This window comes from Simochromis diagramma, unplaced genomic scaffold (genome assembly GCF_900408965.1).
Source record: "Simochromis diagramma unplaced genomic scaffold, fSimDia1.1 OVJJ01000507.1, whole genome shotgun sequence".
Taxonomy (NCBI): domain Eukaryota; kingdom Metazoa; phylum Chordata; class Actinopteri; order Cichliformes; family Cichlidae; genus Simochromis; species Simochromis diagramma.
Genome location: NW_024387321.1, coordinates 128,830 through 145,495, shown reverse-complemented (window position 1 = coordinate 145,495; position 16,666 = coordinate 128,830). Strand labels below are relative to the sequence as shown.

General features: G+C 40.9%; 1 protein-coding gene across 1 annotated transcript; it reads left to right on the top strand.

The window, feature by feature from the left end:
* Window positions 1-8,867: 8,867 nt before the first annotated feature.
* Window positions 8,868-12,830, top strand: LOC120717681 (selection and upkeep of intraepithelial T-cells protein 1-like). Its single transcript, XM_040005877.1, has 4 exons — window positions 8,868-9,898; window positions 9,978-10,191; window positions 10,950-11,297; window positions 11,536-12,830. Exons 2-4 carry the CDS (start codon window positions 10,134-10,136, stop codon window positions 11,661-11,663), a joined length of 534 nt encoding a protein of 177 aa, XP_039861811.1. The 5' UTR covers window positions 8,868-9,898; window positions 9,978-10,133; the 3' UTR covers window positions 11,664-12,830.
* Window positions 12,831-16,666: the final 3,836 nt, after the last annotated feature.

Genomic DNA, 16,666 nt, shown 5'->3' with positions numbered 1-16,666 from the left:
AAAATGGAAAAGGGCTACTTTAAATGCATCATGTTTTTCATTTGCAAGTTCATAAGCATTTTCCGTTTCCATTTCACAATCAATTCTACCCCCAGGTCAAAAATATGTTTGGGAAAATTTCCCTAATATAATATTATATATATATATATATATATATATATATATATATATATATATATACACACATACACACACACACACCCGTCTAGCGGTTAATTGCATAAGTACATGCAGGACCTCACAGCAGAAGAATACTCCATAATGTGTTGTACATTTTGATATGTATATTATATGTAACGTGGTATTTTTCAATTATTGTATTTACCAACATCAAGAAGTCACAAGCAAAGAAAGACCACACAATGGTGGATGTTTAAACAAGCAGAGTTTACTGGTTAAAATTATTTATTAAACAAATAAACCACATTTTTTTAACCACCAAAAAATACACGTTCAAAGCAACACAACGGCGGCCCAATATCAGACAGAATTCCACTCAGTAGAGTGGGCAATCTTAATGAAGCAGTTGGTTTTATTTTGTGGATTCAAGCGGCTCTTCATATTTTTGGCCACCAGATGTCACCAGAGAGGGCTGTGTTGAAAAGCTTCGAGTAATGAACCGTTTTTCAATACAAGCTTCAGAAAGCTTCATTTGGCCATCACTACTAAAGGGCAATACTAAACTAAGTAGCTTTCCTGGAGAGATCTGCAGCACTTAACTGCCTAATGCTCTGAGCCACCTTGGATGGACAAGACTGCCAAATGCCTCCTGGTAGTGAAGCGCAGCTGTTTCTTATAAGCCTGCTAATTATCAACTGGGAAGGTGTGGATATTAGTGGTGCGTTTGTGGACATCATGTAAAATCCTTCCCCAGAATCTACTTCACTACATTATGTTAGATTGATATGCGTTGCTTTAGTGGTAGTTTCCAATGTAAAATTGCTGGAAGTAGCTAAATGAATTTAAAGGGTTCACAATCTGACAGCTGCTCTCATAGCCCTCACAACACAAATGTGCTTTCACTTTTTGATTTTCCCTAAATAATTTTGTGATATTATTAATTATTTTAAGACATTGTCATTGATCATCTTAATTTTATTTTAACACTTCACAGCTCGTCTGACTGTGAGTCCCAGCAGCTCTCAGCTCTATAAAGGAGACTTTGTGTCTCTGAGCTGTGAGGAGGACGACCGCTCTGCTGGATGGACTCTGAGGAGAAACACAAGCATAGACACCAGAGCTGAGTGTGAGGAGTGGGGAAAACCAGTTGGTTCTTCCTGTAACATCAGTCACATCTACTCATTGGAAACTGGAGTTTACTGGTGTGAGTCCAATCACAGTACCATCAGTAACATGGTTAACCTGACAGTCACTGGTAAGCTGAGTGTGTGGAGTTAGTGTTGATGAAGCTGTGTGTAAATGGATGAAATGCTGTAGTTTGTCTCTGTGTTGAGGTGGATCAGTGATCCTGCAGAGTCCTGTCCTCCCTGTGATGGAGGGAGATGACGTCACTCTGCTCTGTAAAACAAAGACCACTCCCTCCAACCTCCCAGCTGCTTTCTATAAAGATGGCTCCCTCATCAGGAAGCAGCCTACAGGTCACATGACCATCCAGCATGTTTCCAGGTCTGATGAAGGCCTCTACAAGTGTGACATCAGCGGTCATGGAGAGTCTCCATCCAGCTGGATCACTGTCACAGGTGACACACTCACCTGTCTGTGTTTCTGCAGGTTTCAACATTCACTATGTGACGACAACTTAATGACTGTGTTTGCTTTGTTTTAGACAAACCCACCACCACACCTCCACCTACATCCACACCTCCTCCTGATGATAAACACGTGTCACATGTCCGTGTCATCCTCCCTGTGTTGACTGCTGCATCAGTCTGTGTTGTGGTTCTGCTGATTAGACGACTTGTTCACAGGAAACCTGAAGGTGAGACTCAGACTTGTAGACTATACGTGTCCAGGTTTGTTTTGTAGAACAAAGTAAAGTATACACTCATTATGATCACAGATGGCATCATGTACAGTGACATCAAAATATCAACTCACCAATTACAGTCAGCCAGACAAAGAGGTAATATTGTATTTTGCTGGGTTGGGGGGTTGCATGTTTGTGGTATTTATAAAGTGTTCCTACAACACTTTTATTTATTTACTTACTCAGGTTACTTAAAACTATGAATACATAACTAAAAAAAACTTGTTAAAACAGTTTTATCGGTGCCTGTTTCTTTTTGTTGTAGTTTCAGCGCAACTCAGTTGTTCATTATATGTTCATCAAAAGGAGGAAGAGCAAAATGTCAAGAACATAAAAGACTGGAAAAAAAACATTTTTTGTATTTCAGGTGTTTGTAAAAGAAAAACTGGTAGATGTAAAGTTTTAAGGTGTGAAAAGGAAGGTTTTCTGTCTGTTCTCTTTCCATTGCATACATCCAGTCTGCTGCTTGCTGCTTCATCTGCTCAGCCTGCTAAAAGATCATCATGAAAACATCACTGCACATCTGGGGCCCATTCTTCGTACCTCGCTTACTACAGCCAAGATCAAATCATCGCGCTAACTTTGAGCTCGCTATTCCGGTTCTCCGAACACACCTGTTGTTGACGATTAGTATAGCTGGATGAAGTAATGTGAGATCACTGGGTGGCTTAACAGGGGCTACGCATCAATAGTAGAAACATTGATCGGCAACCCTCTGATTGGTCGGCGAAAATGTCGAAGGAGAGCGCTCGGTATTTTTCGGCAGCAGAGCAAGAACTCCTGAGTGAGGGATTTCAGGAGTTTCAGAGTTTAATCAGAACGCAAGGCTGCAAAAGCAAGGAGAGAGGGCTGGCACAAAGTTGCTGACAAATTAAACTCGTAAGTAATTTAATAATAATAATAATAATGGATTGGATTGATATAGCGCTTTTCAAGGCACCCAAAGCGCTTTACAATGCCACTATTCAGTCACTCTCACATTCACACACTGGTGGAGGCAGCTACAGTTGTAGCCACAGCTGCCCTGGGGCAGACTGACAGAAGCCAGGCTGCCATATCGCGCCATCGGCCCCTCTGGCCAACACCAGTAGGCGGTAGGGTAAATTTATTATATTATATTATATTATCCAATATTATATTACATTATATTATATTATGTTATATTATATCCCCTTTCACATTAGAGCCACAACAGGACCCACTAGAACATGGGAACAAGTAAAAGTGAAATAAAAGAATATTCTACAGAATGGTAATATTTATCACTTATATTGCTTTTAGTCTCTTGGAAAGAGACCCTGAAATAATCTGTTTGTTTGTTTATAACAGCAACCAAGAAAAGGGCAGAGCAAACAAAGACAGGTGGTGGTCCTGCACCCCCTCGTCAACAAGTTGGTTAAGTAAATAATACCCTCACGGGAATATCGATATCTCTCTATGAGCACACTGTCGCGCTGAGCTACAGGATCCTGTCTGTCCCGCAATATACGCTGAATTCTGAGGACTCTCCTTATCAATCTTGCACCTTCCGCAATGGGCTGCTCGCGTATACGGACAGGACATGGCTGCGACAGGCTTCCCAAATCCACCTTCGCTTTTATAGCCGTGGTCTCTCATCTTGATTACACAAAGTAATTTACTATTACTACTCTAAAATATGAATTACATCTGAAATAATCAAATACATGAAATAGAATGTTAATAGTACATTTCCCCTTTTTTAGGAAATGACCTGTATGTATCTGTGTGACATCAATAAAAGGATCAAGTACTGCATCATCTTTAGTTACATTGATAATATTTATTTATGGTAAAACAGTGGTAAAATGTCGCTGTTGCTTTCGTATAAATGAAGCGGACATACCTGAGTGGCTGCGATCTAATCCTGTTTACATAAAGTAAGCCTGCTCCCGAGCAGGTTTATGCTTACGGCTCTGTTGCTATGACAGCAAGTCCCGGATGAGCTTCGGAGAACCGAACGAGCCAAGATCACGCGACAACAATCAAATCCAGCTACCTTACTTAGCGAGGTACGAAGAACGGGCCCCTGGAGTCTTTTTTTGGTGTGAGACCAATATTAGCATTCAGTGTGAGCACAGGAAGTCGTGTGAACTTTGTGAAGGGTTTGAAGTGAAGGCATGTGAAAATATAAAACCGCAGGCTCTCAAAAAGGAGGCCAGAGTTCACGGCCTACTAGTTCTTCACTCTTAACCAATTCTGCTTACTTCTCTTTAATCTCTTTTATTCAACGATCCACTTTTCCCCTCCTCATTCTCTGTTGCCTCTATGTGTGAATGAAAACAAAAACACTGCTCATGCACCTTTTACCCATTTTCTTTCATTTTCTTATTATCGCCAAACATTGTACCAGTATTACCGTGACCGGTATAACATGTCTCAGCCCTACTGCAAAGCTTAGTGCAGAACTTACAATTTGGAAATATCCATGAGAGCAGGCTCAACAAACCTGCACACACATCTAAAGAACTGCTCAGCTGTCCCTGCAGCTAGAGGAGAGCTTGCCCTCACTCCTCCAGCTCCCATCCACTGACTCTGGCAAAGTGTCCTGTTCTGTACATTAGCAGCAGCATTACTGCAACCCAAACCAAACTCTCTTAAACACTAAAACCTTATTTGTGACAGTTTGGCTGTAAAACCTTTAATAAGAGTTTGTTGTTTCCTCGCTGAAGATCTGTTCTAAAAATGACCTTGATCTTAACTGATCTTAACTGTGAATGTTCTCTTATTGTTTGAACTGTGTGTGTTTGTGTTTTCAGAGGTCCCGTCTGACCAAAATGGCATCTACTCATGAAGTAATCCACCAGTCCAACCACTGGAATCCTGTTGCTGGTCCACACAAGCGCTCAGACTAGATTTTTATATATTATGTTTGATCTTCTCATTAAACATACACATATAACACATAACTAATATTTGAACGTAATGTAATGCAGTGTATGGAAAACAATCAGTAACTGGCAGGACGGTGCTGCCCTCCCCACAGCAGTGATCTCTGCAGATCTCTGTAAGAAACTTTGGTCTCACTTGTTCTTCTTGAGGAGTTCTTTGGGTTTCACAAATATTACTGAAGAAAAATGTGAGTCGTTGTGGCTGATTAAGATCTAAATAAAACCTTAACTGCAGATTAAAAGCAGCATGAGCATCATTGGAAACTTTTAAAACTTAAAGAGTTTTAAAAGATGAAGAGAAAAATCTCAGTTCATATGGTCCAGCCGAGCTTTAGAAGAAAAGTTAAAAACATAATACAAGTTAAAAACAATAAATAATTAAAAACTAAACGGCATAGAATTAAGACATGTAGGATAGGGTGAACAAGTGGGTTTTCAACTTAGCTTTAAAAACCTCCACAGAGCATGCCTGCCTAATATCTTGAGGGATGTTGTTCCACAAAAATGAGGCACGAAAAGAAAAAGCACTTTATCCAATAGTCTTTTTCTGACTTTAGAAACACTGTGTTGAATAAAAGCCTTGAGTTATGATTATGATGAGATTTGAGAAATAATTTGCTTTGTCTGTAGGGGCCACCGTAGGGTCCATTAAATCAGATTAAATATGTACACACACTCAGGTTGATGTCAGTGTACCATCAAAAGTATAAAATATAAACGTGCATTTCTGAAACAAACTCTGTCCTGAATTTTCTCATGTTAAAGAATGACTCAAACAAACATGTATCTTTATACGTTTGTTTGAGTATAAATAGTGTAAAGGGTGACGTATATTTGTGAAACTTCATGTATTATTAGCCTTCATCTATGTGACCAAACGAATTCAGACCCTGTAACAGAACAGAGCAGACAGGAGGCTGCAGACGGAGCTGCATATACACAAATACCTGCATATACAGTACCATGAAAAAGTATTCATACCCCTGAACTTTTACACATTTTGTCGCCTTACAAACACAAACTTAAATGTTTTTAATTGGGATTTTCTGTTATGGAGCAACACAATTGTGAAGTGGTGTGAAAGTGATGCGTGTTTTTCAAATTTTAAGCAAATAAAAATCTCAGAAGAACTGAGAATCAATGAGTCTATAATAATCAGAGATGGGCAGTAACGCGTTACGCGTCACTGTAATCTGATTACTTTTTTCAAGTAATGAGTAAAGTAAAGGATTACTATTGCAAAAATGGTAATTAGATTACTCTTACTTTCCCGCAGGAATGCTGCATTACTGCGTTACTAAAACCGTGATTTTTTGCAAGAATGTCTCATGACAGTGACGTAAGCGAGTGCGACGTTCGTGAAAACAGCTGTGAGCAGAGCAACAGTGGATAATATATCGATTGTGGGAGAGAGTATGAGCGTGCAGCGTTTAAAGCGTGGAAGTACTGACCTTACTTTGAGTTTGATTCCATAAAAAGTGAAAAAAACATTAGTGTCTGCTGAAGAAAACTTCTTTTTACACCAAAAAAACCCGTAAACTTCCGAGCAAGCACCGAGTGCGCAACGACGTAATGGGAAACTCACAGAGAAACTCGCGGATTCTTCCACTGACCGCTGCGGCACACCTGCACCAGGGTAAACCTCCGCCTACCGCAGTCCTGCTTTACAGGTGAAATTAGAGCAACAGCACCGCTGAGTCTTTGACTTTATTTATTTTCTGCTGTGTTTTACTTGCATCTATTTGAAAGACTGAGTGTAAACACAAAAAATATTTCATTTTATGTGCTGGAATGTGCAGAAAATAGGTTTAAATGGTAACCAATTTCTTCAAGTCAGAGAATGTTGCATATAATTATTTTTTTTTTGATGCATAAAGTTAAAAGATTAAAACTGATAAAACAAGTTTTAAAAAGGGACTTTTTCATTTGATTACATTTTGTATGATGGATTATGAAGAAAAAGTAGAATTGGGCTGAAAGATCTATCGCTTTATCACCTCTTCAGGTTGTAAATCGTGTTTTTAAAAAGTAACTAAGTAATTAATTACTTTTTGAAAATAAGTAATCAGTAATGTAACGGGCTTGGGGAAGTAATCTGTAATTAGTTACCGATTACTTTTTTCAAGTAACTTGACCAACAATGATAATAATAAACCTTTACAGCAGTATTTCCATGTTTTTTCCGACACTGCTTTAAAGTGAATGACAGCACTAACTGCTGCCTCTGCAGGTCAGGATGAGTAATGCAGTTATAAACTGTTTCTTTTAACAGCAGACTCTTCTCTTCACAACTTCATTATACAAACTCTTATGTAAATATGTGTTAGTACATCTAAAAACTGACACTTTCTCACATGACAGAAGAGGTTTGTATTTCCTCCGTTTGAACAATACAGTGGGGCAAAAAAGTATTTAGTCAGCCACTGATTGTGCAAGTTCCCCCACTTAAAATGATGACAGAGGTCAGTAATTTGCACCAGAGGTACACTTCAACTGTGAGAGACAGAATGTGAAAAAAAAATCCATGAATTCACATGGTAGGATTTGTAAAGAATCTATTCGTAAATCAGGGTGGAAAATAAGTATTTGGTCACCTCAAACAAGGAAAATCTCTGGCTCTCACAGACCTGTAACGTCTTCTGTAAGACGCTTTTCTGTCCCCCACTCGTTACCTGTATGAATGGCACCTGTTTGAACTCATCATCTGTATAAAAGACACCTGTCCACAGCCTCAAACAGTCAGGCTCCAAACTCCGCCATGGCCAAGACCAAAGAGCTTTCGAAGGACACCATGAAAAGTATTGTAGACCTGCACCAGACTGGGAAGAATGAATCTACAATAGGCAAGCAGCTTGGTGTGAAAAAATCAACTGTGGGAGCAATCATCAGAAAATGGAAGACATACAAGACCACTGATAATCTCCCTCGATCTCGGGCTCCACGCAAGATCTCATCCCGTGGGGTCAAAATGATCATGAGAACGGTGAGCAAAGATCCCAGAACCACACGGGGGGACCTGGTGAATGACCTGCAGAGAGCTGGGACCAAAGTAACAAAGGTCACCATCAGTAACACACTACAACGGCAGGGAATCAAATCCCGCAGTGCCAGACATGTTCCGCTGCTGAAGCCAGTGCATGTCCAGGCCCATCTGAAGTTTGCCAGAGAGCACATGGATGATACAGCAGAGGATTGGGAGAATGTCATGTGGTCAGATGAAACCAAAGTAGAACTTTTTGGTATAAACTCAACTCGTCGTGTTTGGAGGAAGAAGAATACTGAGTTGCATCCCAAGAACACCATACCTACTGTGAAGCATGGGGGTGGAAACATCATGCTATGGGGCTGTTTTTCTGCCAAGGGGACAGGACGACTGATCCGTGTTAAGGACAGAATGAATGGGGCCATGTATCGTGAGATTTTGAGCCAAAACCTCCTTCCATCAGTGAGAACTTTGAAGATGAAACGAGGCTGGGTCTTCCAATATGACAATGATCCAAAACACACCGCCCGGGCAACAAAGGAGTGGCTCCGTAAGAAGCATTTGAAAGTCCTGGAGTGGCCTAGCCAGTCTCCAGACCTCAACCCCATAGAAAATCTGTGGCGGGAGTTGAAAGTCCGTGTTGCTCGGTGACAGCCCCAAGACATCACTGCTCTCGAGAAGATCTGCATGGAGGAATGGGCCAAAATACCAGCTACTGTGTGTGCAAACCTGGTAAAGACCTATAGTAAACGTTTGACCTCTGTTATTGCCAACAAAGGTTATGTTACAAAGTATTGAGTTGTATTTTTGTTATTGACCAAATACTTATTTTCCGCCCTGATTTACGAATAAATTCTTTACAAATCCTACCATGTGGATTCATGGATTTTTTTTTCACATTCTGTCTCTCACAGTTGAAGTGTACCTCTGGTGCAAATTACTGACCTCTGTCATCATTTTAGGTGGGGGAACTTGCACAATCGGCTGCTGACTAAATACTTTTTTGCCCCACTGTATGTGTCGCTAACTGGTGATTCTAGGTGGGTCATGTATGTGAGGTAGGTGAGGTGCTTGAAGTGCACAGAATAAGCTGCTGTATGAGTGTGTGGTTAGTCAACAGCACTTTGAGCTGTCAGTGAGACAGAAAAGAACTTTATATATATGCAAGTTCATTATGTGTCTGTTTAATGGTGCAGACTGATGGTAGTTTGTACCTGTGAGCACAAACACCAACAATGAAGGCTAATAATCCAACATTTGAATCTATTTATTCTGAGCTGACTGAGAGCCAGGCTAAAAATAAAAAATCATCACTGCTGTCTACATCGCACCCTGTGCTGATTAAAGTGAGAGAAGGTCAGTGAGCAGGTTTTCCATCAGGTTTTCCTGCAGTTTGATTCTTGGTTCAGTTTAAAGATTTGACTTTAGTTCAGATTACACTTTTGCTCAGTGTGTTTGTTCACTGTGGACTGATTCCAGATCAGACTATTCAGGAAACAACAGCAGACATCTGAAGACACTTTATTTACTAGATTTAAGCCCTAACAGTCCTTAAAAAAGTAAGTAACAGTAACCTAGGTAACATCTGATTTTAAATATTTTGCCCACTCCATCCTTTTCAGTAACAACTCCTAAGGAAGAGTCAACGTTTGTCATTGTGTGGGCGAGCCTGAGTAACTTTCCACAGCATCAGCTCCTCAGCTGCAGGCAATTATTCTGGCAGTATTTAGGAGCAGCGCACACAATGAGTCTTTGCCAGATCATCTCCTAACCTCAGTTAGTTCACAGCCTCATGTTCCTGTGTATTTATCAGTGTGCATTACTTAGTCTGGACTCCGTACCTGGACTCGTCATTCCAAACCCTGCCATAGCCTTGCTTCTGGATTCAGCTGCTGCTTAATCTTTTTCAGACAAACTGCCATTCTCACCTGCCTGCCTCCCTGCACACCTATATTGGACTCAGCACTCGTCTGGACCTCGCCTCGCCTCCACCTCCAGCTAAACCCCGCCTGCAAACACGTAAGCCATCCCAGCTTGTCAAATGGGGAAACACTCACAACTCCTTGGACTGTTCTGATTTTCCTCTCCTATGTTTAAGTGCCCTCACCAGCCCCACTCCAGTCTCAGCAGTTTTTTGTTTTCGCAAATCACTTGGAGCTTCCGGTCTTTGGTTCTGCGCCCGAGTCCATTCCACGCCACGGGCCTCTGAGCCCTGACAACGGTCTAAACATCCTGAAAGTCCTGGAGGAAGAGAATGGCTGGACTCATCTGGATTCTGCTTTCTGCGTGCCTGCTGGGTTGTACCTCTCAAGGTAAGCTGTGGTCTGTGTACCAACTTTAATCAGTCTGTGTGAAGTTATAGGCTGTAATCAGTAATAAAAGTTTTAGGTGGAGTTTGTGTACAATTAGAATTTAACCACACAAACCTGGAGTAAATCAAAGTTAACTAAATAAGGAATTCAGGACTTTCGGAGTTACTGACATTTTTATACACAGTCCCTTATAGTCAAAGCAGACTTTTTCCATGGTTGAGACAAACGACTTCACAAAGTCTAACAAAGTCAAAAACGCTCACGAGGAAGGAGGAGTATTATTATTATTATTATTATTATTATTATTAAGTCTAAAACCAAAAGATGCTGTTTATAATGGTAATACAGTCAAATTAAACTCTGTTTTAAATCTTTGAGGGTGTTTCTTGGTTGCGAACTTCTTTAGTTGTTCTGATCATAGAAATAATTCTCAAATAATCAGGCATTTTACATGTCTTCATTGATTTGTCAGGCCTTCTGTCGAACTGGTCAGTGGATTTTCTTTTTTTTAAAATAATCAATCAAATTCTGAATGTTTTGCTCGATTTATTAATAATCTTGTTTTTCCTTTTTTCCAGAAAAAACACTTTTTAACAGTTAAATTTAAAGGAAAATTCCCTGGATTGTCATTGAAACACATTATATTGTCCCAAATGCTGCTACCCAAGAGTTAACTGTACAGTCCATGTCCAGTGATCCTGATGCTTTCTGTTGAAGTAAACAGCTGTTTGAAACCTTTACCTCTCTGCTCTGTATAGTTTCTCTTTCAGGTCAGAAAAACGTCACAGCTGAGTCTGGAAGGAACGTCACTTTGACATGTCAAGCTCGAAAAAACATCCAGACTGTGGAGTGGAGAAGAGCTGACCTGGGAGATCAATATGTGTTTTTGTATCGGGATGGGAGGGAAACTTTAGTGCACCAGCATCCATCTTTTAAGGACCGGGTGGATCTGCAGGACAAACAGATGAAGGATGGAGACGTGTCTTTGATTCTGAACAATGTGACGATTAATGACACTGGAACATACGAGTGTCGTGTCGTTGAGACAGGAACAATTGGTTTGAAGATCATCAGCATCATCCACCTGAGTGTTGTTGATCCTCCAGGTGAGTGAGTAGAGCTGAGTGTGTGTGTGATCAGAGGTGAAGCTGCTTCCTGGTTGTTGATGTTTGTTTCTAAAGATGTTGTTGATGAGACTTTGTAGAAAGCAGCTGGTCTGAGTGATGTGATCAGAGTGCAGTAGATAATGTCTGACAGCAGTTTGAAGAGGAAATGGATTCTGTTCTGTTCTTCACTCATCACCTACCTGACAGCTGACACCTCACACCTGTTTCTCACCTGCAGGATCTGTTGGACTAATCGTTGGTGTGGTAGTTACTGCTGCTGCCCTCGTTGTTGCTGCTGTTGCTGGATTTGTGATCTACAGAAACCATAAAGGCAAAAGAAGTTCGTCTCAAACCTCTTGTCATTAAACAGTCTCCTGCTGCTGTTCCCACTTCCCAGTGTTGTCAGTGAACAGACACAGCTGGAACTTCACAATGAAACTGATTTGTGAAATGTCACCGACAGTTATAGGTTTTTGTTTAACTGTTGACCTAGTGTGTGAGAGCAAAGAAAACAGAATTTTGCTGTTTTATCATTTATTATCCAGTTATTGCTTCATCCAGATCACACAATATAATTCTGACTATGAATCACTTTGAATAATCTCAGCATTATTACAATGTTCTGCTCTTTACACTGGATGTCTTTGCTGCAGTGTTCAAATATTCAACTCGAACAAAAACTCAGTGCTTCTGTTTTAATAGCTGCTCTGAAACTTGAACTTGATACACTTGAAGCTTTGCTGTCACGCAGCCTGATGGAGACGATGTGGAAATCGCTTCAGCTTGTTAACAGATTAAAGTGAAATTAATTAATTTGACTGACTCAACCATCACTCTTGGTTTGTGTTCAGCAGCAGAAATGTGAATTTCAGAGATCAGAAGATTAGAATCAACAATAAGAACTTTTATACATTTTAATAATGTAATGTAAAATTGATCTCACCAGTGTTAGCTTTGTTTTGATACCGAGATTGTTTACATTCCTTTTGGGTTTGTCATTTTCAAAGAGCAAGCTCAGACAGCCTCGTTGGGGCTTAACAGGATAAACTTTAATCACTGAACTTTTGGAATAGGGGTTGGGGGGAAATTCCATTAATTACATATGTACCATGTGTGTTTTGGCAGTGCCAGGAGCTCTGCCATCTACAAGTACTGTATTGTACACAGGTATGAATAGACTCACGAGCCACAAAAGATTGAAGATTATTAATTTAAGGAAAATGTGAATCGAATGAGGACTTATGAGCAACTGCTGTAGTCTGATCCTGTGACGTGTCTCTTTCATTGCTTGTTATTTAGAAAAAAAATGCTTGCATGTAAAACTTGTAATCACAATAAAAAAGCAGAAATGTGAAAATCATCTTCATCACTGCTGTTTCTGTTTTGGTTTCTTTCTGAAGAAGAAGGTATTTGTGCATTTTTGAACATCAAACATTCATTTCATTGTGACACATCTTTACCCTGCTATAAAAAATCTGGTATAAAATCAGGCTTCATGTCAGTCATCCACAGAATAAAGTCCTGATGCATTTTTGTTTGTCTGTTTCTTTCAGGTTGAATTTAGCTCATCACCCTGTAACTTTTAATGCTATGTGGGTGCACTCTGCAGCTCTGGCTGTTGCTGAGTGCAGTTTGTGACTGAGTGTGCAACAGAAAAAGAAGTGTTTAATTTTCAGTTAGGATCTAATGCACAGCCTTCTTATGTGTCAGGAACTGGCATCACCCTACGGAGCAGTATTGCTGCCATGCAGAGTGTGCACGAGTCATTGTTAGTCAAATGAAATTTGCACATTATATTTACACTGGTCACTTTAAATCAGGACTAGAGGAAAGTTTGAAACTCAGCAGTACACACTTTTCCTGTGTGTGTGATGTTTGGAGAATCATGTGAATGTTCGCAATTTGTGAAACAATTCGAAAGTCACACCAATAACCACCTTAACTCAAAAACACACTGGAATTCCCAGGCAACACTCCCTGACTGTTCATCAGCCACCGTCTGCGTTCCATCCAGATCCCTCGTGGGCGGCTCAGTCTCGCTCTGCACGTCACTAAGCTGGAGCTTAGTATGCTCTTGTTGGAGGAGGGCACTTTTTCACCCCTGACTCTCTTCTACCAGCGCAGCTGCAGGATGAAAGAGCAGAGCACGGTTCACACTAATGTTTAACTGCCAGATGCTTACTAAACACCTCATCCTAACTATTTATCCCTGGAATGTGAGTTTCTTCCCACGTCTGTACTGTTGCACTCACTTTAGTCACAGACCCAAACGTGATATTTAGCTTTTACAATAAAACTGTGTGAGATGCTGTCATGCATTTGACAAGGCAAGTTTGTTCCCATGCAATCTTTAACCAGACCCACATTATATTCAGATGAGGCCATTAGGCTCCTCTGCGAGCAGTGGATGAGAGGAGCCTGCGAGGGATGTGGCCTGCAATAAATAGCAACAAACAGAGGGATCCAACAGTTCAACTCAGCAAACACAGTGAATAGTTTAGTAATAAACAGCATAACTGTTTTATAAGCATTTAATTTTTAGGGAGGACAACATTTTTGGGTGCTCCCTGACTTGCTGCCCAGGTCTTCTCACCTGCAGTCAGCAGATCTAGCAAGAGAAACGTGTGGGGTGGATGCATCCATTATGAAAACTGTTTTTTTTCTCTTTAGTGAGCGAAATTGCAAGCGCAGCAAATGTAAAGCTCTAAAATATACAATTCACTGGTAGTTTATCATTTTCAACTCTGCTCTCCCCCTCATGTCTCTCATCAGGAAAGCACTGTGAGAAGTGCAGTGCAGGCTGTCAGCAGCCGAAACAGCCATCTGGAGACATTTGAAATACTGGTTCTTCCTCATGGAGCTCATAGCTCACTAAGATACCTGACCTTTATTTAGAAACACGTTTATAGTCTCTGATCTATCACTTCTTTCAGCATTCAAATTAAATAACTGCAAGTTACAATTACGTACATCCTGACAAAGTGTGATACTCTTCAGTTAACAGAATAGGTTTTTTCAAATGGGTAGGACACTCTCACAATGTTAACACACAACAAGCTCCTGCTAGGCACAGCAGGAAGTGTGTAAATAAAACATTTGTTTTCACAGCATCACTTCTTGTGACAGAAAAACAAAAAACAAATAAAAGACTGATTCTATAACTAAACTAACACCTTATAAAGGTATTAATCCCATATTAACCAGTTTCTCCAGCTGGGTTACATAAAGTAAAAAATACACATGTGCACATACAGTGGGGCAAAAAAGTATTTAGTCAGCCACCGATTGTGCAAGTTCCCCCACCTAAAATGATGACAGAGGTCAGTAATTTGCACCAGAGGTACACTTCAACTGTGAGAGACAGAATGTGAAAAAAAAAAAAAATCCATGAATCCACATGGTAGGATTTGTAAAGAATTTATTTGTAAATCAGGGTGGAAAATAAGTATTTGGTCAATAACAAAAATACAACTCAATACTTTGTAACATAACCTTTGTTGGCAATAACAGAGGTCAAATGTTTACTATAGGTCTTTACCAGGTTTGCACACACAGTAGCTGGTATTTTGGCCCATTCCTCCATGCAGATCTTCTCGAGAGCAGTGATGTTTTGGGGCTGTCGCCGAGCAACACGGACTTTCAACTCCCGCCACAGATTTTCTATGGGGTTGAGGTCTGGAGACTGGCTAGGCCACTCCAGGACTTTCAAATGCTTCTTACGGAGCCACTCCTTTGTTGCCCGGGCGGTGTGTTTTGGATCATTGTCATGTTGGAAGACCCAGCCTCGTTTCATCTTCAAAGTTCTCACTGATGGAAGGAGGTTTTGGCTCAAAATCTCACGATACATGGCCCCATTCATTCTGTCCTTAACACGGATCAGTCGTCCTGTCCCCTTGGCAGAAAAACAGCCCCATAGCATGATGTTTCCACCCCCATGCTTCACAGTAGGTATGGTGTTCTTGGGATGCAACTCAGTATTTGTCTTCCTCCAAACACGACGAGTTGAGTTTATACCAAAAAGTTCTACTTTGGTTTCATCTGACCACATGACATTCTCCCAATCCTCTGCTGTATCATCCATGTGCTCTCTGGCAAACTTCAGACGGGCCTGGACATGCACTGGCTTCAGCAGCGGAACACGTCTGGCACTGCGGGATTTGATTCCCTGCCGTTGTAGTGTGTTACTGATGGTGACCTTTGTTACTTTGGTCCCAGCTCTCTGCAGGTCATTCACCAGGTCCCCCCGTGTGGTTCTGGGATCTTTGCTCACCATTCTCATGATCATTTTGACCCCACGGGATGAGATCTTGCGTGGAGCCCCAGATCGAGGGAGATTATCAGTGGTCTTGTATGTCTTCCATTTTCTGATGATTGCTCCCACAGTTGATTTTTTCACACCAAGCTGCTTGTCTATTGTAGATTCACTCTTCCCAGTCTGGTGCAGGTCTACAATACTTTTCCTGGTGTCCTTCGAAAGCTCTTTGGTCTTGGCCATGGCGGAGTTTGGAGTCTGACTGTTTGAGGCTGTGGACAGGTGTCTTTTATACAGATGATGAGTTCAAACAGGTGCCATTCATACAGGTAACGAGTGGGGGACAGAAAAGCTTCTTACAGAAGACGTTACAGGTCTGTGAGAGCCAGAGATTTTCCTTGTTTGAGGTGACCAAATACTTATTTTCCACCCTAATTTACGAATAAATTCTTTACAAATCCTACCATGTGAATTCATGGATTTTTTTTTCACATTCTGTCTCTCACAGTTGAAGTGTACCTCTGGTGCAAATTACTGACCTCTGTCATCATTTTAAGTGGGGGAACTTGCACAATCGGTGGCTGACTAAATACTTTTTTGCCCCACTGTAAGCATACACATAAACAAAGAAAGCAGAGAAAACTCCAGTAATCAGACGATTTCCTACAGTATGAGCAAGAACTCTGACATTAGTGAGACCCTAAAAACTCCCTCATAAGTAAAAACACATCCAGAACCACCCAGGCTTTGGCCTCCATCTGCCATGAGCGGTTGGGACTGAGGGGAGGGAGACAAGCCAAAAGATATGCTGGAGCCAGAGACCATTTCCTGCTAAACAGATGTTTCTGAAGTAGTGCAGATTGGATCCCGATATGTCTGTCATTGATTTATTTTACCGTGTGAAAAGAAAGTGTGAGAAGGGCTCCAGCCTTTCCCCATGAAGGACAGAGTGTGGGTGGATGAAAAGCAGCTCATTTAGGTTAGAGAACAGAGCTGATGTGAGAGGCTCAAAGGCCTCTCACCCAAACTTTGCAATCCAAAGTTGTGCAGGCCTGGTTCATATCAATCATTAAAAAAAACAAAACAAAAAAAAAAAACACGAATAAGATATTTGGAG